At 47.8% G+C, this 21,961-nt stretch overlaps 2 protein-coding genes across 2 annotated transcripts in view; one reads left to right on the plus strand and one right to left on the minus strand.

Annotated features, from left to right (window-relative positions):
• NPHP1 (nephrocystin 1) overlaps nucleotides 1–21,961 on the plus strand; it is a 181,929-nt gene that overhangs the window by 33,613 nt on the left and 126,355 nt on the right. The gene's annotated exons all lie outside the window — the stretch shown is intronic.
• Nucleotides 16,657–20,540, minus strand: LOC136620145 (protein kinase C delta type-like). The gene is made up of 6 exons (XM_066594861.1): nucleotides 20,295–20,540; nucleotides 18,317–18,570; nucleotides 18,071–18,133; nucleotides 17,357–17,911; nucleotides 17,116–17,159; nucleotides 16,657–16,837 (listed from the first exon to the last, which is right to left on the minus strand). The coding sequence occupies exons 1-5, from the start codon at nucleotides 20,538–20,540 to the stop codon at nucleotides 17,135–17,137; spliced, it is 1,143 nt and encodes a 380-aa protein (XP_066450958.1). The 3' UTR covers nucleotides 16,657–16,837; nucleotides 17,116–17,134.

The raw sequence follows: 21,961 nt of genomic DNA on the forward strand, positions 1-21,961 counted from the left end.
ACTTAGGTTTTTTTAACGCGAATGTCAATGGGACTTTCTAATGTTAAAAATGGATCGCAGAAAAAGCGCAGAAGCAAAAACTTGTGATACGTTTGTAACATTAGAAGGTCTCATTGACATTCGCGTTAAAAACACATAAGTGTGTGGGGGCCTAAAGGGCCGCTAGCTGTGAACGTGCGCTAAGGCTACATGCACATGGGAGAGCGCGATATCGGGCGTTTTACAGAGATGATGCTGATATCCCCCATGCTATAGTCTCCTTAAGTGTAACATCCTGTAGATATGCCACGACCGTCTCAGATGGTAATACTCATGTAACTCATTTCAGTAATGGCTGAAGTATTGTATTAGACCACAGAGTGAAGCAGGGGCTGTCTGTCGGGGGGCTGTGTCTGCGCTCTCCATTTACCTGACCAAATGTATTATTATTAGGGTGCTTTCACACGGGCCGGAATTAGTCCACAGGACGCACAGCGAGGCGCCGGGAATTCTGCACCAAAGTTTGCTGGCGCTGATGTGGGCGCATCCAACTAACTAATCCTGTCGTGTGTGTAAGCATGGTTAGGCTGGGTTCCCATGGAACGGAAATCTCGCAGCTTGGCCACACCGAAAAACCACAAGATTTCCGCGGGAGAGCCGCAGCTTCAAAGCCCCACTGCATTTCGCCGCGGGTTGTGGAGGAGTTTGGCCGCCGGCGTTCCGTTGCGGCTTTTTCTCCCCATAGAGAGGAGAGAGGTCGCAACGGCAAAAAAAAGAATTGACATGCTGCAGCTGTCAAATCCGCGCTGCATCACCGGTTCTGCCCGGCTTTGCCATGGTCAATTGGCCGCCCTGTGGGGACGATATTTTTGCAAAATCTCGTCCACATGGCTGGCTAATCCCAGGATTAGGAGCCACCGGCGGATTTTTCACACCGAAATTCTGCACAGAATTTCCATGGCAAATCCGTTCTGTGTGAACCCTGCCTTAAAGTTTAAGAAGAAGTGAGAAGGCAAGAAGGAATAAGGAGCCGCGGGGATAAAGGCATCTAGTATTGTAGTGCAAAACAAGTCTATAGGCAGCTGTTATGTAATGAGTGCAGAAGCAATGAACCCGGGAGCAAATCTATAAAAGCAGACATGCAGTTATGTGGTTGGAGGGGAAATGTGCCTACAGGATGTAAGATGAAAAGATAGAACTGGCGGTATTAGGCTGGGTTCAGACAGAGCGGATTCCCGTCGGAAATCTCGCGGTTTGGCCGCAGCAAAAACCGCGAGATTTCCATCGGGAGAACCGCCGCGGCTTAAACCGCGGCCCGGCTGCTTGCTTTTCCATTGCGGCCGGCGCTCCCATAGAGGAGAGCGCGGCCGTGACCTAAATAAACAAAAAAGAAAAGGTAAATAGACATGCTGCTTCTCTTGAAACCGCGGCTTCAGCCGGATTTACCGCAGCGGATTAGCCGTCCCGTGTGGACGAGGTTTCTGAGAAATCTCGTCCACATGGCCGGCTAATCCCAAGATTAGCGGCCGCGGGCGGATCTGCTGCGACACAACCGCACCAAATCCGCCCTGTGTGAACCCAGGCTTACTGTAGGAGTAAGAAAAGGGAGAAGAAGAGAGAACAATGAGGCCATGAAGGTTTAGATGACACCATATCAAATGATGGAAAGTTCTATATTTTGGTCCTATAACTGTACATTTGGTAGTGACTATTCTGAATATTGAGCGTTCCCTCAGTCATTTCAGTGGAACAAAGCTGCAATATTCACAAGGGCTGCTATGATAAGTATAGCGTTATGAGTAAGGCCCAGGCTGTAACATCTGAAGGAAAGGCCAAGACTTGTAAAAGCCCAGATAACTCCTGTAACAAAGAGCAACGGCAAGAAAATGTTTACTACAAAGATCTCTTTTAAATGGGTGCTGATAGATGAGTCTCACGGCTGCCGCTAAGTACTGAGGAGCCTTTATTAGGCCCATGGCTATACCTTAATATCCTCAGCCCCGGTAATCTCTATGGGACAGAGGGAACCCCTTACCTTGTGATGCCATGATCGCTATTGATCGCAGTATCACAAAAATTAAACGGCTATGATAGGAGTTTTCTTCCATTCTGGCCATTGCCCCTTTATCATAGCTACCACTTATGGGTGTTTGCATGTGCCCAACTGCTGTGCCATCACATTACCATAAATGTGCAGCGCTGGGTGATAAGCGCAGGCGCCCAATGCCATCCATTGACAGGTGGTAATGCCAGAGCTCCATCCAGACCTGGTTTCATCACTTCCATCAGATATATTGTCCCAACAGTATATGTGGACCCGCCGTGCCACTAACTGATATGGGTTGGGGCTATTCCTGAGGGAAGCAGCTGGGATTCACCCTTTAACCCAGACTATATAGATTTTACCCTCTACTGGGGTGTAAGGCCATCCGGAGGCCAGATGAGGCACAGAATTACTTAGGTTGACAATAATAAACAGGTCCATGAAGTTCAGCCGTTTCGGATGACTTATAACCCTGAGTGCCATTTGTTATTAGATAAACCTCCAGCCCTTCTTTAAATGTCTTCTATTGTCTTAGCAGTTGCCCCCCTCTTGGAGAAAGATGTTTCATAGCTTCCCTGCTCTACTTGTAAAGAACCCTTTCCTATATAGATGCCATAATCACCTGTCTTGCACATGTAACCAATGTCTCCTGGTTCTTTGCTCAGTCCTTGGGAAGAATAAATCCCGTGCCACTTCTTTGTACGGAGCGCACATATATGTATCACCTTTAAGAGGGATCTGGACGGGACAGATTTGCCGCTCGATTTCTGTGAGGAACCTCAGCACGGATATTCCCTGGCATTTAGGCCCAATGCCCACCGACGGGTTATCGCTGCGGAATTCGCGGCCAAATGTGAATTCCACAGCAGTGTCCGTCCATAGCATGCCATGTTAAAAGATTCTTCCACACTGACGAGCGGACATAAACTGCGATTTTCCACACGCGGGGAGGAATCACAGCATGCTATATTTTGTGCGGAAAATCGCACGGATGGCATCCATTGCAATCAATGGAAGCCGTCCGTCACGCCTCGAGTTGCCGCGGATCCGCGTCATCGCCGACGCGATGGCACGTCATGCCCTGCACTGCGCATGTGCCGGACAGGTGAATGTGGGTCTCTGGGGGTTACTTTTGGGGAAACTGGGTCAGATTCCGGTGCAAGATTTCGTAGTCGGAGTCTGACCCGGCCGTGGGCAGGAGGCCTTACAGGAGCAGTAGAGTAGATCAGAGTTTGAAAATCCCCTTCACAAGCTGCGGAAATAATCCACACAAAACCTGTACGGAAATTGATATACGGTGCAGAATTCAGTTCCACGGCATGTCAATTTTATCGGATTGCCGCTGTGGAATTCACCTCTTCTCAATGAGGGGGAGAATTCTGCGTAGAATACACAATAAAACCCGTTTCAAAATCCGTGTGTTTTAAGGTAGGCTTTCATAGCAATGGTGCGGCGTCCCCTGTACTGCGCATGTGCCACCCAGCCCATTGCCAGCGAAGTAGAAGACACTGGGGTCACCGGCCTGGCACCGGGGCCAACTCTGCTGCTGTTCCGAACCCGCCCGTGTGCAGCAGGCCTAAGACGTCTCTTCTCCAAGCTGGACAAGCCAGTTGTCTTTTCTAGTCTCTCATTATGAAACCCATCCCATTTAATAATCTAGTCGCCCGCTTTAGAACCCTCTCCAGCTCGCCTCTTTACTGATCCCCCTACTGGAGATATGGCCTTATAGGGGTTTAGAGGGATATTACTCTGGGATCTCAGGTTTTTATCTCTTTTTCTTAATCCTAATTGTTTTTGCTGCAGCTGCTTGACATCACTGTGTTTATCTGTAACCAGTATACCCAAGTCTGTTGCTTCTGCCCCCAGCTCTGTGCCCTTTAGGCCTCCCTCACACGGGCATTTTTGTACATCATTTAGCGCTGCGTTTCAGCACTGTACAACGCTCCTATTCATTTCAATGGAGCTGCTCACACAAGCGTTAAAACGCCGCTCTTTAAAAGTGATATATGTTCTATTTTTGGCTGTTTTCAATTGTGCGTCGCCCATTGAAATGAATGGGCAGCGGTTTCAGTGCTGCTGAAAATGCGGCACAACTTGGAAGCACGTTTTTGGCAGCATTAAAGACAGGTTGCTACCCTGATTTTTTTGGAACGGAGTGTAGGTGGGGGTGTGTGTGCTTGAAATATAAGCCCTACCCTGGAAGCTACATTACTTTAAAAAAAAGCACTACTCACCTAGCAGGTGCCATCCGGGTCCCTCCCGCTGCTCTCCAGAGCTCCGGGCAAGCTTCCAGGAACTTATCACCAACAGGGCATCTCTTGATGGTAATGGGGCTTGAAGACCCCGCCTCCAGCAAGAGATTGCTCTGATTGGTTCTTCGAGCGTGGATTCAGCCAATCGGAGCCAGTGCTCGTTGAACCAATGACAATGAATGGCTGTGAATGGTGCATCAAGCGCTGGCTCTGATTGGCTGAGCCTGAGGCTCAGTCAATCAGAGCAGTCTCTTGCTGGAGCCGGGGTCTTCAAATCCCTTTACCATCAAGAGATGCTCTGTTAGCGATGACAAGTGCAGGGAAGCCGGCAGGGATGCCAGAGAACAGTAGAGGGACCCAGACGGCCCCAGCTAGGTGAGCGTAAAGCCTCCCTCACACAGTTCTGTCGTTTTTAGCCAATGAGTGCCAAATTAGAACATGCCACAATTTTTTTTTCGTGTCAGTAATATGGACTATTGGCATCGCCTGTTTTGGGAAAAGTGCGCATGTGACGCACACTGACAATAAGCCTGTGTTTACCAGCCTTAGGGTGACTATCCACCAGCTTTTTTTTTTCCACTGCGAATTCGCTGCATTTTTTTTCCAGTTGTCAGTGGGACTTTCTAATGTTAAAAACGCAATGTTGCGTTGCGTTTTTAACATTAGGAAGTCCCATAGACAATTGGAAAAAAACGCAGCGACTTTGCAGCGGAAAAAAAAAGGTAGTGGGTAGTTACCCTAACAAGGGTACATTTTCCTGTGTAAGAGTCAGTGTTCTTGCCTATATTCAGGGAGCTGTATTCAAATATGGCAACCAAAATTGTCTGTCAGGCATGAAGTTATAGATGTCATAAAAAAGTAGGATATTCAATATTGTACCATTTAGTAACTTCCCATATTTTCCTGGAAGTTCTTTTTTTCTCCATCTGCCAGCTGCTTGTATCTAGGATTTACTGTTCATGGGGACATTTATAAAACATACCTAATTACAATTATATCGACACTTCTTTACTCTACTGTTAGGTCTCATATCCGCGGCACGTGCGGATACCGTGCAGAGAATCCAGCAATACCCATGGCAAGAGGACATTACTTAACCATCCGGATCCTCTGTGTGGCAGTGCGGGTACTCCATCTGCTACACTGCGCAGTGGATTTAAAAAAAAAAAAGTCTCACTTTCCCATGGGATCCGCAAAACGTCCGCACTTTAATGAAATGAAAGGTCTGCACTTCAACGAAAGCCTCCCGTACAGGACCCGCAGCAAAATGAAGCATGCTTAAATTTAAAGGGGTTGTCTTGCGAAAGCAAGTGGGGTTATACACTTCTGTATGGCCATATTAATGCACTTTGTAATATGCATCGTGCCATACAGAAGTTATTCACTTACCTGCTCCGTTGCTAGCGTCCACGTCTCCATGGCTCCGTCTAATTTCGCTGGCTTCTTTCTTTTTTAGACGCGCTTGCGCTGAGCTGTCTTCTGCCTGGTGAATGGGGCCGCTCGTGCCGGAGAGCTGGTCACCGCGTCATCATCGTGGCTGTATCGGCAGTGGAACGCGGAAGACAGAAGAAGAAACTCCACAGTGCACCATAGGAAGACCCTCATGTCCACGGGCAAATTATGAATTAAAATCTGGAGCGTTTTTCCTGCACGCAGATCCGCACCCCATAGGGATGCATTAGACACCGGCAGGTAGTTAAATACCTGCGGATGTCATTTTTCCCTGCAGGCGCAGGTTCCGTGTGCAGGAAAAAATCCGGACATGCTCCATTTTAGTGCGGGTCTTCAGCGGGGACGGCTCCCGCAGGCTTCTATTGAAGCCGTCTGGATCCGCGGGAGACCCGCACCAGAATTTAACTCACCTGCTCCAGACAGTATGGGTCTTCCCTTCTTTACTGCCGGATCTTCTTTCTTCGGCCCGGCGCATACGCGCGCCACTCAGCCGGCGTGCCGAGTACATCTGCCAGGCCGAAGAAAGAAGATCCGGCCGCGATATAGAGAAGATCAGGCCGCGAAGAAGAGAAGATCCGGAGCGTGCGGAGAGGTGAGTAATTCTTATTTCCAGAGCGTCATCCCGACGGCCCCATTACATATGGAGGTTGCCCTCTGACCCAGGTAGGGACAGGAAGAGTTTAAAAGCACCTCCCTTTCCACCCGTGCTTCAGTGTCTTCCTGTCCCTACGGTGGGACAGAGGAGCAGCTCCAGAGCTGCAGGAGAAGGAAGAAATCTGCGGAGGCAAGAGACTTACCGCAAGGAATACTTACCGCACGCTGTGCGGCCCCCCTGGAGGGGTAGAGGTCGGGGCCGCACACTCAAGAGTCCCTGCATCCCCGACCTGCGCCGCCGACGGAGCCGTAAGTCGCCTCAGTAGCGCTGGTCTCCCTCGCGCGGATCGCATGTTCGGGCCGCCGCTGCCGCGATGGGATAGTTCCTCCTGGCAGGGGAACGGCAGCGGCGGCCTCCCTGGACCTCGGGCGCATAGCGGTGACGTCATCCGGCGCGGTAACCTCACGCGCACAATGCAGGGGGCGTGGCTACCGGCGAGAACCCGGAAATGGCGCCAAATTTGAAAATCCTCCCCTTAAAAGCAGGCTAAACTCCCAAGGAGGATCCTGCTGACTGCCAGCAAGTGTATGTGAGTATGTCTACCCGCGACAGCTCAGCACGTGAGGGAGAGATTGACACCCTACCAACTGTAAGTAGGCTATACGCCAAAAAAGAATGCGCAAATGGTCACTTGTACAGCGGATGCATATATGTTCCCCTTCTTGTCTCCCCTCTCCCCCACTTTCATGGGTAGATGGATAAGGAGGGTCCAAAGAAAATGGACCCGAGGAAAAAATCGAAAAAATGCGTCCTCTGCAACAAAAGGCTCGAGGAGAGCTATAAAAAACCCCTATGCGAGGAGTGAGTGTATTACCACAAGTAATGCTCCTGAATCCAACGCTTGCACTGCTATAACGGTGAATTGCTCTGCCTTCACAGATGCACGGGGAAAATTCTCGCAGAGGAGAAAGCAGCATTCAAATCCGATATCCGCTGCATGATAAGGGAAGAGCTGCAGGCTTCCATGGCGTCCCTTCCCCAGGCCCAGCCAGGTCCGTCACGGGTCCCTAAAAGACCTAGGCAGACCGAGTCGGCGAGTATGGTCTCCGGTGAATCACTGGAGCTCCTGTCCGAAGGGGAATTAGAGGACCCACCAGTTCCCATAGAAGACGAGAAGAAATATTACTTCTCATCAAGCGACATTGCGCACCTCATCAAGGCGGTGAGGGAAACAATGCAAATTGAGGAAGATAAACCGCCAAGAACAATCCAGGATGAGATGTTTGGCGGCCTCCGATCCAGGAAAAAGATCATGTTTCCGGTCAACCAGACGCTGCAGCAAGTGATTACGGACGAATGGCAGGAACCGGAAAAAAGGATAACGGTTCCAAGAGAAATCCGAAACCTGCTCGCATTCGCTACCGAGGACGTCCGCCTGTACAGGGAAACCTCTAAGGTGGACATCCAAATCGCAAAAGTGGCCAAGAAGACCCTCTTGCCCTTCGAGGACACCTCCCAGCTATCCGATCCGATGGATAAAAAAATCGACGGATTAATGAAGAAAGCCTGGGAGGCAACATCCTTCACTATCGAGGCTAACATAGCCTCAACCTCAGTGGCTAGATCCATGGCGCTCTGGCTAAACAGGCTAGAAGTCTCCATAAAGGATCGGGCGCCCAGAGAGGAGTTGGCCAGCTGTCTTCCCCTCTTAAAAATGGCTACCGCCTTCCTGGCTGACGCATCAGCGGAGACGGTAAGATACGGGGCAAAAACCGGAGTCCTCAGCAACTCAGCGAGAAGGGCATTATGGCTGAAGACTTGGGCCGCAGACATTACATCAAAAAATAAGCTCTGCGCCATCCCCTTCCAAGGGGAATATATGTTTGGGCCCGTCCTGGACAAAATCCTGGAAAAAGTCGGCGACAAGAGTAAAACCCTGCCCGACAGACAACCTTTCAGGAAACCATCCTTCCCGAAGAGGACGCGCCAGCCACCTCCCGAAGTTAAAGGGAAAGGGAAGACTGGAAGATGGTCGTACCCCAAGGGAGGTCGGGGTAAGGAAATCCAACCCTCCCCTGAACAAACAGGGGGTAGATTAGCGGGCTATCTAAGCCAGTGGCAAGGGGTAACATCTAACCCCTGGGTACTCCGAATAATTGAAGCGGGGTACCAAATTGAGTTCCACTCGCTACCCCCTAGGAGATTCCTCATAACCTCCCCTGGGTCCCTACAGGAACAAGGGAACCTCATAAAAGGTGTTCAGGAACTCAAGGACCTAGGGGTCGTTACACAAGTCCCTGATTACGAAAAGGGTGAGGGATTCTATTCCCCCCTATTTCTAATAAAGAAACCAAACGGTTCCATTAGGACTATATTTAATCTTAAAGCCCTAAATAAATTTATCTCGTACAAAAAATTCAAGATGGAAATAGTAAGATCCATCGTCTCACTAATAGATCGAGATAGCGTAATGTGCACCATAGATCTTAAAGATGCATATTACCATGTCCCAATAACGGCAGCCCATCACAAGTACCTGAGATTTGCTCTGCGGGAGGGAGACAAAATCCAACATTACCAATTCACGGCCCTTCCATTCGGAATCTCCACCGCCCCTCGGGTGTTCACGAAAATCGTAATAGAGATGGTAGCCTACTTCAGGCGGAACCAGATCCGCATATTTCCGTATCTGGATGACTTTTTGGAAAATCCAAACCAGCCGGGCGTCAGTCATACTAGTTGCCCCTATGTGGGACAAAAGGCCCTGGTATCCCCTGCTAAAAGCCTTGGCGATCCGGGGTCCATTTCTACTACCAGCCGTGGAAGATCTTCTCCTCCAGGGCCCACTAACATACCCAGGGGTCGAGAAATTGAAGCTAGCAGCATGGATGCTGAAAGCATGATACTGCGTGGGAAGGGACTCTCCCATAATGTAATTACTACCCTGACAAAAAGCCGTAAACCTATCACGACAGCTATCTACGATAGGATATGGAAGAAATTCACAGAGTTCTGTAAAATAGAGCCAGGGAAAATCCCAGGGATTGACATTCCCGTAATCCTGGAATTTTTGCAGGCAGGCCTAGAAAAAGGCCTTAGTCCTAGAACCCTTAAAGTTCATACAGCAGCACTAGGGTCCTACCTAGATTTTCCCTTGGCAGAACACCGCTGGGTGCGTAGGTTTCTCAAAGGGGCAGAACGGCTTCGACCTTTTGTTAGAGAAACTTTTCCTACCTGGGACCTAAATATAGTCTTAACTAGCTTTTGCCAACCCCCCTTCGAACCTTTCTCACAACTCTCCTTGAGGCTACTCACGCTAAAAGTTACCCTTTTAGTTGCCATAACTTCGGCTCGGAGAATAGGGGAATTGCAAGCATTACATTGTATTGAACCATACATGGTAATACAAGACGACAGGATTACCTTCAAACTAGACCCAGCCTTCCTTCAGAAGGTAGTGTCAAAATTTCATAGGGAGCAGACGATCACTCTGCCCTCCTTCTGTCAAAATCCCCGTAACGAGAAAGAGAGAGAATTCCATAACCTAGACGTTAGGAGAGCTGTTCTAGCGTACCTAGAGGCCACCCGTTCTTTCCGTAAAAATAACCACCTCTTTATCCAATTTCAGGGGCCGGCAAAAGGAAAGACGGCAACTAAGAGCACCATCGCGAGGTGGATCAAGACCGCCATCCAAGAGGCATATAAAGCCAGGGGTCTCGATCCTCCGGGGAAAATTAGAGCCCACTCCACTCGCGCTCTCTTCTCCTCTTGGGCAGAAAAAGGCCAGGCGTCTGCCAAGCAGATTTGCAAAGCGGCAACCTGGTCTAGTATACATACATTTACCCGACATTACAGGGTTAACGTCCAGTCGGACAAAGACCTGAGTTACGGACGGAAAGTCCTTCAGGCAGTGGCCCCACCCTAGAGCCACGTATAATCTGGTATACTCCATATGTAATGGGGCCGTCGGGATGACGCTCTGGAAAGATACGGATTACTTACCGGTAGTCCCATTTCCAGGAGTCATCACGACGGCCCATAGTTCCCTCCCTTTTAGAATAATTTATGTTCTTCAAATGTAAATATGACCGAATAAAGGTAAAATTTGGTTTAGTAAACATTGTCCACCGTAATAATTTATAAGTCACTGAAGCACGGGTGGAAAGGGAGGTGCTTTTAAACTCTTCCTGTCCCTACCTGGGTCAGAGGGCAACCTCCATACGTAATGGGGCTGTCGTGATGACTCCTGGAAATGGGACTACTGGTAAGTAATCCGTGTCTTTTCAGCCCTCATGTCTGCGGGGCAGGAGGGACCCGCTACGGATTCTCCATGGAGAATCCGTAGCGGGCCTGATTTTCCCCGTGGACATGAGGTCTTAAGGTTATTATCTGCATATCTGTTCCTGACAGCCAAAATCTGAGCAGAAATTTTGAATCAGCAGCCAAAACTCATTTTTTGCCACACCGCTCTATTCATGTGCCGGGATTCTCTTTTAATACCCTCTAATAATTTGCATATAATAGTATCGCAGGTGTCAGACTTATAGGAGGGTAGTTGCATGATTCGCATTTTTGGCCTCATGTCCACGGGGAAAAGATTTATTTAAAATCCGCAGCGTTTTTCCTGCATGCGGATCCGCACCCCATAGGGATGCATTGGACACCCGCAGGAAGTTAAATACCTGCGGATCTCATTTTTTCCTTCAGGCGCGGATCCGCGTGTGGGAAAAAACACGCGACATGTTCCATTTTCGTGCGGGTCTCCCGCGGGGATGGCTCCTGCAGGCTTCTATTGAGGCCTAAGGAAGCCGTCCGGATCCGCGAAACGCCCGTATCAGAATTAAAACTTACCTGTCCGGACGCTGCGGATCTTCTTTCTTGGCCTGGCGGATGTGCCCGGCGCATGCGCGCGGCACGCTGCCAACGTGCCAAGCACATCCGCAGGGCCGAAGAAAGAAGACCCGGCCGCAACGGAGGGAAGATTCGCAGCGTCCAGACAGGTGAGTTTATTCTAATTTTCAGCCTCATGTCCCTGGGAAAGGAGGGACCCGCTGCGGGATTCTGCATGGAGAATCCGTGGCGGGCCTGATTTTCCCCGTGGACATGAGGCCTTTACCCTTCTTAGGGCAAGCACCCACTGGCGTTTTTTTACCTGCGTTTTGCGTTTTGCGTTTTTCCTGCACAGGCATAGAGATAACATGTGTTCCTGTCCACTGGCGTTTTTTTTGCGTTGCGTTTGCGTTTTTAACATAGGAGCTGTCAGTTGCATATGTGTCCTTATTTTTCTCCATGGAAATTAATGGAAAAGCCGCAAAAACGCCGCGAAAACGCCGCGGAAAACGGGCGGAAAAAACGCGGGAAACGCGGCGAAAACGCGGCGTTTTTTTCCCGCGGAAAACGCAAACGCCAGTGGGTGCTCGCCCTAAAGGCGCAGCTGTGCTTTCAAAAACGTTTTGACATCTTCTAAAGCATTTGACACCGTGCCGCATAATGGGTTAATATATAAGATGAGACAGCTCAGTCTGGGCGAAAACGTGTATCTGGGTAGAGAACTGGCTCGGAGATAGAAAGCAGAGGGTGGTAATAAATGGTTTGTACTCTGATTGGGTCACCGTTACTAGTGGGTACAGTGCAGGTACTCTGAATATTGCTACAACATCCGCCAGCTTCCAATCTTGAGGTTCTGAACCTGTTGTTAGAGTCTAAGGAGCAGGCGGCATGGCCTCCTCCTTGACCCAGGGCTCCGTTCCAAGTCCGTCTTTACACTGTGTTTATTCTGCAACTCCGCAGCGTTTCTGAACACCACACATATGGGGGCACTGTGGTTTGGGCAGCGTGAGCCCAGTGATGTCAGCTAGGCCAGGGGCTTATATATATGGATGGACCAGTCAATACTAAAAGTGAAAAATTGCTTTTTGTTGTCTCATTACATTAGATCACCATTAAACCTATGTGACCCATTACTTTACATTCTATAGGAAGCTCCATAAATATTGCTTTGCCATCCGCTTCATCCTCATTCCCCATAAAGTCAAGGACAAGCTATATCCTAACAGCCGACTCTCCTTGTCTCCCTTCTATTCCAACACGTCCATTTACAACATCTCACAAGTCATTTTCTCCTCTTCATCTGAATGGCGTCTAACGATCTGTAATTGTTCATTAGTAGAACCCGGATGTCAATGATGGCTGCAGAAACTTGTCAGTAACGGCTGGAGATGTCCTACTTGGTACTCCGTAGGACACAGCGGATCGGACGAGCCGTCGGCTTCATGGTTTATAAAGCTGTTATTATGGCAGGAGCTTTGGTTGGTTTCATGGAAATATATCATCATATTCATACCTGGGGTCAGAGCCCTACACTATACTGTCCTTGTTGCTGAAGGGGAATATATGGGTTATTAAAGGGAATGTCACACAAAAAAAACATTTCCCCTATCCACATGATAGATGTAATCAGTGGGGTTCCAGAGCTCCGTCCTCCCCCAGTCTGATACTTATCCGCTATACTATGGATGGGTGAGAAGTTATATTCGTGGCACAACCACTATAAAGCCAAGGGTTCACTTACTTTTTTTTGGTAAATCTGGTATAATAACAAATCCAGCGACTCTGGCCATCATGTAACTGGGCGGTTCTTCCCACTGAAGTAACAATGACCGCGTCTACTGAGATGTGGAGATCTCTGAATATTGTCAGCAGTTTATATGGACAGTTACTGGATAATTCAATTACTTCTCATTATTGGGGCTGCAGCAGACGGCACCCGGCCAGCAATTACCCGTTATAGTCAGGATGAGCGCGGCTTCAGATCGGCGTGATAATCACCACCGCCTAATGGGACAAAACAAAAGCAACGATTTCTATTAGCGGTATTCTCATCTGTAGTATTATCTGAATGTATACTCTGCTGGGAAAGATAGGTCTTGCCTTATATTTAAGCAGATATACGCTGGCGGCTGCCCATAGACTCCAATGGGAGCTGCAGATAAAGGGAGGGAGGGGGAGTTTAATGCCAAAAGCGTACAGGTGCCTCTATTTAGGCATTATTAGTCATTCCAAGGATTTATGCCGACCAAGGGATTTCCGCGCTGTGCCGTATTTTTTGCTAATACATTGCACCAGGGCATATGAATCAACAAAAAAATGTTAGTTTTGGCCACGACTCAATCACAGCCTTTTCCTTTTCACGTGTATTTTGACCAAGATGCAGCTGGCGTGCAAACGCATTACTCATGTGGAAGAGCATTTGGAGATACGCTTTATAGCAGCCTCATAGATCATTCACACAGTGGTCAGGATGGACTCATAGCTTCTATGGGAGACTGTTCTATGACTGTTCAAATCATGACTGTTTGTTTTTTTTAAATTATTTTTAAAGTATCCAAAAATTCTTAAAAACTATTCTCATTAAGGCCGGCTTCACACGGGTGAGAAAACTGTGTTAGATTTGTGTATTGCGAGAGGCACAAATCTTGCACAATTATGAACCCCATTCTTTTCACTGGGGTCATACACATGAGCGATGTTTTCACGTGTGGCACTGCGATGTGATGTTGTGTGGGAAACAAATCGCGGCATGTTGTATATTCCTGTGTGCTCTTGCATCGCAGCGCCTATTGTGTGCCATGGGCCCGGCGGCAGCATCGCGCCACGTGTTAGGTACACAATGCGAGGTCTCCTAATGAAAACAATGGGGTAAACTCTGCAATCCTCCGCTGCGACACAGTAATGTGAGGCTATTTTGATATAGAAACACACATGGGGGTGTGATTCACGGCCACTTATCGCCCTCGCTTGTGGGAAGTTAGTCCAAGGGTTTCATTGGGTTCTTTCACGCGGCACGCTGCATTGTCCCGCTCATTAGTGCTGGAAAAGAACCCCTCTGAAACCATTTAAGAATTTGGCCATTTTAGTGGCTGGGAACATCGGTACGTATTTTTTTGCGCACGACTTGTACGTGCAAAAAGTCCAAACGCAGTTGTGTTCATAAATAGACAACTTTTATTCTGCAGAAACGCATCCACTCCTGTGCAGACGGCATATTCAGAAGAGCGGCCTGATTTGGGTTTGTGAAAACCTGACCAATTGTAATACATGTCTATTGTCCGTGCTGACCTGTATTTGTTCCGTGTGTCACCCGTGTGTCATGTGTTTTTTTTATTTGTGTACAAAACGGAACAAGGCCCAATTTTTTTTTCTAGCTTTGCCAGCAAACGTGTTAGAAACGGAGCACCGATGGAAACATATAAAAGCCTCCAGTGTGATAGAAGGTCGGATATTTCCTGATATTTTTCAGGCATCATAGATGGTAAAAAAATTGTTACATAAATAAAAAAAAATTACAGATTAAAAAAAAAAAAAAACATAACAAAGAAAATGACCCAAAGCCAACGTCAACCAGAACTGCCACCGTATGCACCCTGTGATCTAAAACCATTCGTATTACATATCAAAACGAGAAACAGCGCTTAGCTAATCACAGGCAGTGCTTGGCCATTCATTAAATTAAAGACAGTGATTGGCTGAGCGCTGTGACCAATCATAGGCAGCACTCAGCTGTCATTTAATCAATAGCTGAGTGCTGCCTGTGATTGGCTGAGCGCTCAGCCAATCAGATACATTCCTTTGAGAAAGTGGGGATTTTACATCCCCACCTGCTCAAAGAGATTCAGAGCAGTGCATGGAGAAGAAGCTGCTGGATGCGCCTGAGCAGCTGCTAAGAGGTGAGTATATATATATTTTTTTTAACACATTCTAGGGATGATTTTCAGGGAAGGACTTATATTTAAATCCCTTCCCCTAAAATCCCTGCAGGGCTTGCCGGCAGCCCATTGCTTTCAATGGGGATGCAGAAGCGCCGGTCCCATTAAAAGTAATGGGAGAACATCGCAATCTTTTGCCACAGCTATCACAGTGCTGTCACAGTGTTCAGTGACAATGGAGCCTCCTGCGGAGGTGAAAAAAACTTCTGCCACAGCTGTGGCAGGGGATTCTTTACTCCCCGCGGCGAGTCCCCTTGTCACTGAACACTGTGACAGTGCTTTCACAGTGCTCACTGACAAGGAGACTCCCCGCTGGGAAATATTGACATGCACCACAAACCTATGGTGCACGCATGTCCTATCATTTACAGGTGCTCACATTTGTACGCCTGTAAAACACGGACATGTGAACACACCATAGAGAACCAATGGTTCTATTGACGCATGCTTTTGTGCGCACCGATGTACGCATACGCTCATCTGAAAGCACCCTAAGTGGTGACCCGGTGGTTTATGCACTCTTGATGATCCATCTATTCTTCTCATCACTCAAAAAGACAGATGTGATCTGAAGGGTGACGAAGTGTTACTACATGGCCGCCCCCTCCCCCATCACTGCTCCTTTGGTATACGATCCCTGGTGGCATTGAGAGAACATTAAGACATCCAATAGAAATAAAGACACCGACACAAAGATCTATGGAGAAAGAACATTTTATTTCTAGTTATAGGAAATGGTAGATTTTTTTTATAGGGGAATGTTGAGGCTGCGTTGATCCAGAGGAAGGCGAAAACCCTTTGATAGGAAAAAGCCAATTATCCTTGTATGAAGGGGAAAAATTCCTTCCTGACCCCAAATATGGCGATCAGAGCAAGTCCCAAGATCAAAGCCGAAATCTGACCTGACTTTATAAAATGTATTATTGTTTCCATAAATCTATATAAATCTATTACCATTTATTGTTTGTGTGAGATATAATGTGTATTGGACTAAAGCTGTTTATAGACTGTGTTGATCCTGAGGAAGGCGAAAACCCCCTTCAGGAAAGAGCCAATTATCCTGTTTTAAGGGGGGAAAATTCCTTCCTGACCCCAAATATGGCGACCAGAATAAATTCCAGGATCAACGCCAGCCGCTCACCTCCCTAGTGTATGTGATGTCAGCTAAAGATTGTGTTTCTTTATGTTTATATTATGTTATTTATGTGGCTGATTCCTTATAAATAAGACCTAACCCTATTTACGGCTGTGAGTTAATCCAGAGGAAGGCAAAAACCTCCTTGAGGTATGAGCCAATTGTCCTCAAGTTGGAAAAATTCCTTCCTGACCCCAAATATGGCGATCAGAGCAAGTCCCAGGATCAAAGCCGACATCTACACCTATCTGTGTGTATACTTGTGTCTATGTATGTGTTAGTGTCTACACTAGTGTCTAACCTTCATGTATGTGGTGTGTGCTACTTACCCAGCCTGTGCCGAGGTCTTACTAGTAACCAGGAGTTCAGGGATAATAGTCACTCGGGCTATTGTTCCTGAACTCGCCAGTTACCAATCGAGCACAGACCGCTCCTGGGGGTGTAGAGGGTCTTCAGGAGAGGATGATGTCTGATGTCAGCTGCAGGATGTTGGGGTTCGGGGTAGCATGATGGTAAGGCAGGATGTAGTTGGTGGAGAGAGGATGTCGTTGGTAAGCCGGGGTCTTCTACAGCAGCAGAGTCGTGGGTTCAGCAGACAGTTGGCACGGGCCGAGCCTATAAGACATAAGAGGGAATTATCAGTTTTACCAGTTGTGGATATAAACCAGTGAACTACTGTAACATGACGACTTGTATCAGGATCTGATTTGTATCTGATCTAAAGAAAAGATATTTTATATATTAAACTTTCTATGGTGTGTGAGGTTCTGCTACAGCGTATGGATATAATTGTCGGTGTCCTGTTCGTATAGGTGTATATAGGTTTACAGATATGTGTGTAGGTGTATATAGGTGTATAGATATGTATGTGTAGGTATATAGAGGGTACTTACCAGATGGTTGAGGCTTCCTTCACAATCGGATTCTTCTCGTCATCCTAAGAAGAAGCAGAGACATAGTAATTACAGGAGCAATTATAATGTAGCCGAGGAGGGAGAAGTCTGCGGACCAGACATGGTGACATGAAGCAGGGTTATTATATGACCTCCTGTGCTGTCTGACACCAGAGGAACAATGATGGTGAACACAGAGGTCTGCCTGAAGAACATCATCCCTGGAGGAGGAAGATCTTACCGGGTCCAGCTTGGTGAAGTGTACGAGAATCCGTCTATGGGGTGAAGAGGTGTCCCATCCTCCGGCCACGGCAGGTCTCGGTTCCTCGGAACTCTGCTGAAGGGCTTGAATGGCGGTTCTGCTCTTCTCAGTTCCAGCTCCTCCCAATTTACGGTGTTGAAGAAGCGGTGACCTCTGATGTTCTTGTGGACACCCAGCCTCTTCTTAGGCTTCTTTCGCAGCAGTCTCTTCACAAGATGCTTTACGTCCGCATCCAGCCAGGATGGGAATTTTGGCTTCTTTCTTTTGATGGACTTGATGATCTTCCTCCTGGAGGAGCCTTGGTAGAAAGGGGACTGTCCTGTCGCCATCCAGGATACGACAATCCCCAGGCTCCACCAGTCAACTGCTGCGTCGTAGTCTTTCTCACGAAGCACCTCTGGGGCCATGAATCGGTATGTGCCCGTCACGCCGCTGATCTTCTTAGACGGGACAACGCCGTCTTGGGCCAGCCCCAGGTCAATCAGGCGGATGTGTCCATCTCCGTCCAGCATGATGTTCGCCGGCTTTATGTCACTGCAATGAAAAAAAGAGAAATGTTAATCTGTTCAGTGATACAGAGGACTTAGGAATGTACCGCAGCCAAACCAGTTCTAATTCAGGACTTTGGGAAAGCTGGGTACATTTTCTTCACCATCACAAGGAAGCAGGGAAATGTGGGACAGTTGTACTTACCGGTGGATGATGTAGCGTCGGTGCAGGAACTGGAGACCGCATGCTATCTCCGCTGTGTAGAATCTGAGAAAAGAGTGTAGTATCAATGACATGACATCATTCCCCTGACATCATGTCACCATCATAGTGTCCCCACCAGAAGAGATGCTGTTTATGGCAGCCTGTACGCCCTCCACTCTTCTGTACCTGTCATGTCGCCCTCAGTATCCCCCCCCCCCTCCGTCTCCTGATTAGTCATTTACTCACCTCACATGGTTGATGTCCAAGCTGCCGCACATTCTGATCATTGCTGCCAGGCTTCCTCCGGACAGATACTCCGTGATGAAGTAGGCCCGGTCTGCAGACTGCTGTGCGGCATATAGATGGCAGATGAAGGGGCAGTCTTGGGCCTTCAGGAGTATCCGCCGCTCTCTCCTTATGACGTCCGCCTTGCTCTTTTCTCTGTCGACAACCTTGATGGCCATGAAGGTGTTCCTTCCGGGGAAAGATGCCAGGACCACCTCAAGAAAACAAATAGGAAATTATCACTGACAGCGGCCAGAGGGGAAAGTCATATACATTTATTACATGGGGTATTTATCACTAGGCCGCCTTCACACGGCCAAGAAGAGCGCGCAAGATTTGTGCGCAGCGAAATGCACAAATAAGAACCCCATTCAAAAGAAAGGAGTTCTTATTTGTGCGTCTCACAATTGCCATGAAGCAGATTTACAATCCGCATTGTGAGCATAGAGCTGGGCGCACACGACATATAGAAATTGCGTATTATGCAGGCGCTGTAAACCCATGTGATACGCTATATCTCGCAGGCAATTTATTGCATTGTCTTACGCAGTGCCGCTCACATTCGCTTGTTGGAATTGCGTAATACGCAAATGCAAAATAGAACGCAGCATGTCCTATTTTGCCGCATACATAAGCAAAATGGAGCCCATTGTTCCCTATTGTTGCGTATATACCCTCCACAATGGAATTAACATTAAAGGGGTTGTCCCGCGCCGAAACGGGTTTTTTTTTTTTCAACAGCCCCCCTGTTCGGTGCGAGACAAACCCGATGCACTGCTTAAAAAAGAAAACCGGACAGTGCTTACCTGAATCCCCGCGCTCCGGTGACTTCTTACTTACCTGGTGAAGATGGCCGCCGGGATCTTCTCCCTCGGTGGACCGCAGGGCTTCTGTGCGGTCCATTGCCGATTCCAGCCTCCTGATTGGCTGGAATCGGCACGTGACGGGGCGGAGCTACACGGAGCCGCTCTCCGGCACGAGCGGCCCCATTCAGAAGAGAAGAAGACCGGACTGCGCAAGCGCGTCTAATCCGGCGATTAGACGCTGAAAATTAGACGGCACCATGGAGACGAGGACGCTAGCAACGGAGCAGGTAAGTGAATAACTTCTGATAACTTCTGTATGGCTCAAAATTAATGCACAATGTACATTACAAAGTGCATTAATATGGCCATACAGAAGTGTATAACCCCACTTGCCTTCGGCGGGACAACCCCTTTAATTTACACCGTCTAATGCAGAAAGATAATCACAAAAACATTTTGGATGGATTTTTTTTATTAGTGGAAACAAACATTGTATAGTATTACATCGCAGTATTATAATAAGTAGACATTACCAGCGGACAGTTTGGATACGGTAAATCTAGCTGCGGCTCGGACCTTTTCCACATCCATCATTCAGAGCTTTGGGTCACCTTGCCCAAAGCAGGTTCTCACACCCTTTATTTATTCCTGTGGACTTAGACCCCTGGACTGCGGCCCCCGAGACCACGACTAGTGTCCCCCCTCTCAGTATTAAGGCTGATACAGTGGAAGGTCTTCTCTAAATATAGTGTAATAATACCAAGTTATACTCGGGCATGTTTGTCTTCAGGCATTTTATGACCTTCTTTATATGGCTTTAGCACATCAGTCTGGGCCTTTTCCAACCTCCTCCTTGGACTGGGGTCCTGCGTTACACCCGCCTGCTGTCTGCAATACCCTCAGCACTTCCTTTTTTGTTACCCAGATATTAAAAAAGTTAATAAATTCTTAAACTTGAAACAAAAATATGCATTTTTGCCACAGCTCTGCCACACTTGGCGTAAAAAACTGCATCAGAACCGCTGCAAAAAAAGAATCCCCACATTTGATCCCCACATTTATCAAAGTTCCCTGTCCCTTGAGTAGAAAAAGCTTATAAATTCATATATATATAATTAAGTCATATAACTTACCTCGCTGAAGCTTCCTCTGCCCAAGATCTGAAGGGCGGTGAAGCGATTGATGTTAAATCCGCGGTCTGATGGTAGAGGGTCCTGGCTGGTGCCCGGTCTTGGCTCCTCATCCTCTCCGCTCCTCCTCCTCTTTATCTCCGTGAGTCCAATCACATTGTCCTCTTCTCTCTTACGCTTTTCGGCATTTCTATGTCCATTGGACGACATTTTTCTCAAAGCAATAGTCTTCGCTCCAACCGCTGCCATCGTCAGTTGAAAGGAAATGGCAGTTGGTCGAGTGGAGGTCAAAGGTCAGTGAAGCTGCCAGTACTTTGCTTGCCAGTACTTTGCTTGCCAGTACCCTGCCCTGCCATATACACAGTGATGTGGGCACCTTGAGTGATGGTCTAGTGCCCAAAGAAATGGAGAAATTCATTGCTGGTTCTTCTAGTGCCACATTTTTAGTAGATGGGCAGGGATGGCACTTCATGTCTGGGTTGGCAGCGGTGCCCATAGTTCATCAGAAACATCTGGAGTTTTGAAAATTTACAGTTGTGTGGACATCGAAACAAACCCGCTGGAGGGATAAACCATAAATTGTACCAATGAGAGGAATAATAAAGCCTTGTGAGGGTCATTTTCTGCTGCATTGGCGTGTATTTCCATAGGTTACAATGGGCAGCGCCCTCGCCAGCGCAGATCTGGGTGTAGCGTGGGGAGATGCTTCTATGAAGGTTACAGACGGATTTATCCTCAATGGGGGTTTATTTTGAGGTGTGGAATTTTAGAAAGGGGTCACCCAGAAATATTAGGAGGGTCTTATAAATCTACGGTCGCGGTGTGAGTTATTGTTGGGGGCTGTAAATTGGCGCAGTAATGTATATACGGTATTATTGGACTTTTTATTTAAACTGATCCAATAAAGACTATTTTATTAGACAAGTTTGTGAGTCCAATCTGAAGTCTGGGAGACGGAGAGGTTGTGTACAAGATATTGCCCGGTTTATGGTTTCAACAGACGAGCGTGTAACAGAATACGCTCACTGCTGCACATTTTTTGTGTGTGCAGTGAACAAGTGTATTTAACGCTCATGCTTGTGTAAATACGGAGCGTATGTCTGCAGGCACCACTGATTCGCACAAGCGGGGGAATCGCTGCTCCCTGATTTAAAAGGCTAACTTGCCTAAAGTGGCGCCGGTGATTGCAGGTAGGCGCTGCGCTTAGTGCCAACCCGCGCGGGCAGATGTGCGTGCCTCGCACCTCACATAGACTCTGTGGGACTTTTTGGTGCACAAACATAAGATAGGGCAGAAAAATTGGTAATGAACCGGTTAAAGATCAGTGGGTTGTATTCTGCACATTCTCTTCTATCACACTCATCTGTTTAATCCCAAAATTCACATACGAATGCATTTTTTTCCTTCAGGCACCCATGGTAAATAGTGGGCATTCATGAGAAAAGCACAAAGATAGGACCCGCTGCAATGTTTCACTATGGGTGCGAACAAGAAAGCATCGCTAATGTACATTAACCCATTGTAATCAGTGGCTTATTTTCCCATGCGAGTTCCATCCATTTCGCAATCAGACAGAACTCGCACGGAAAAAACATTTACGTAAACAATCCCTGAGAAGCACATCTTGTGTGATGGCAATTCAAAAGTCAGAGAAGAGAAACCCCTGTCCA

Source organism: Eleutherodactylus coqui, chromosome 3 (assembly GCF_035609145.1).
Source record: "Eleutherodactylus coqui strain aEleCoq1 chromosome 3, aEleCoq1.hap1, whole genome shotgun sequence".
NCBI lineage: Eukaryota > Metazoa > Chordata > Amphibia > Anura > Eleutherodactylidae > Eleutherodactylus > Eleutherodactylus coqui.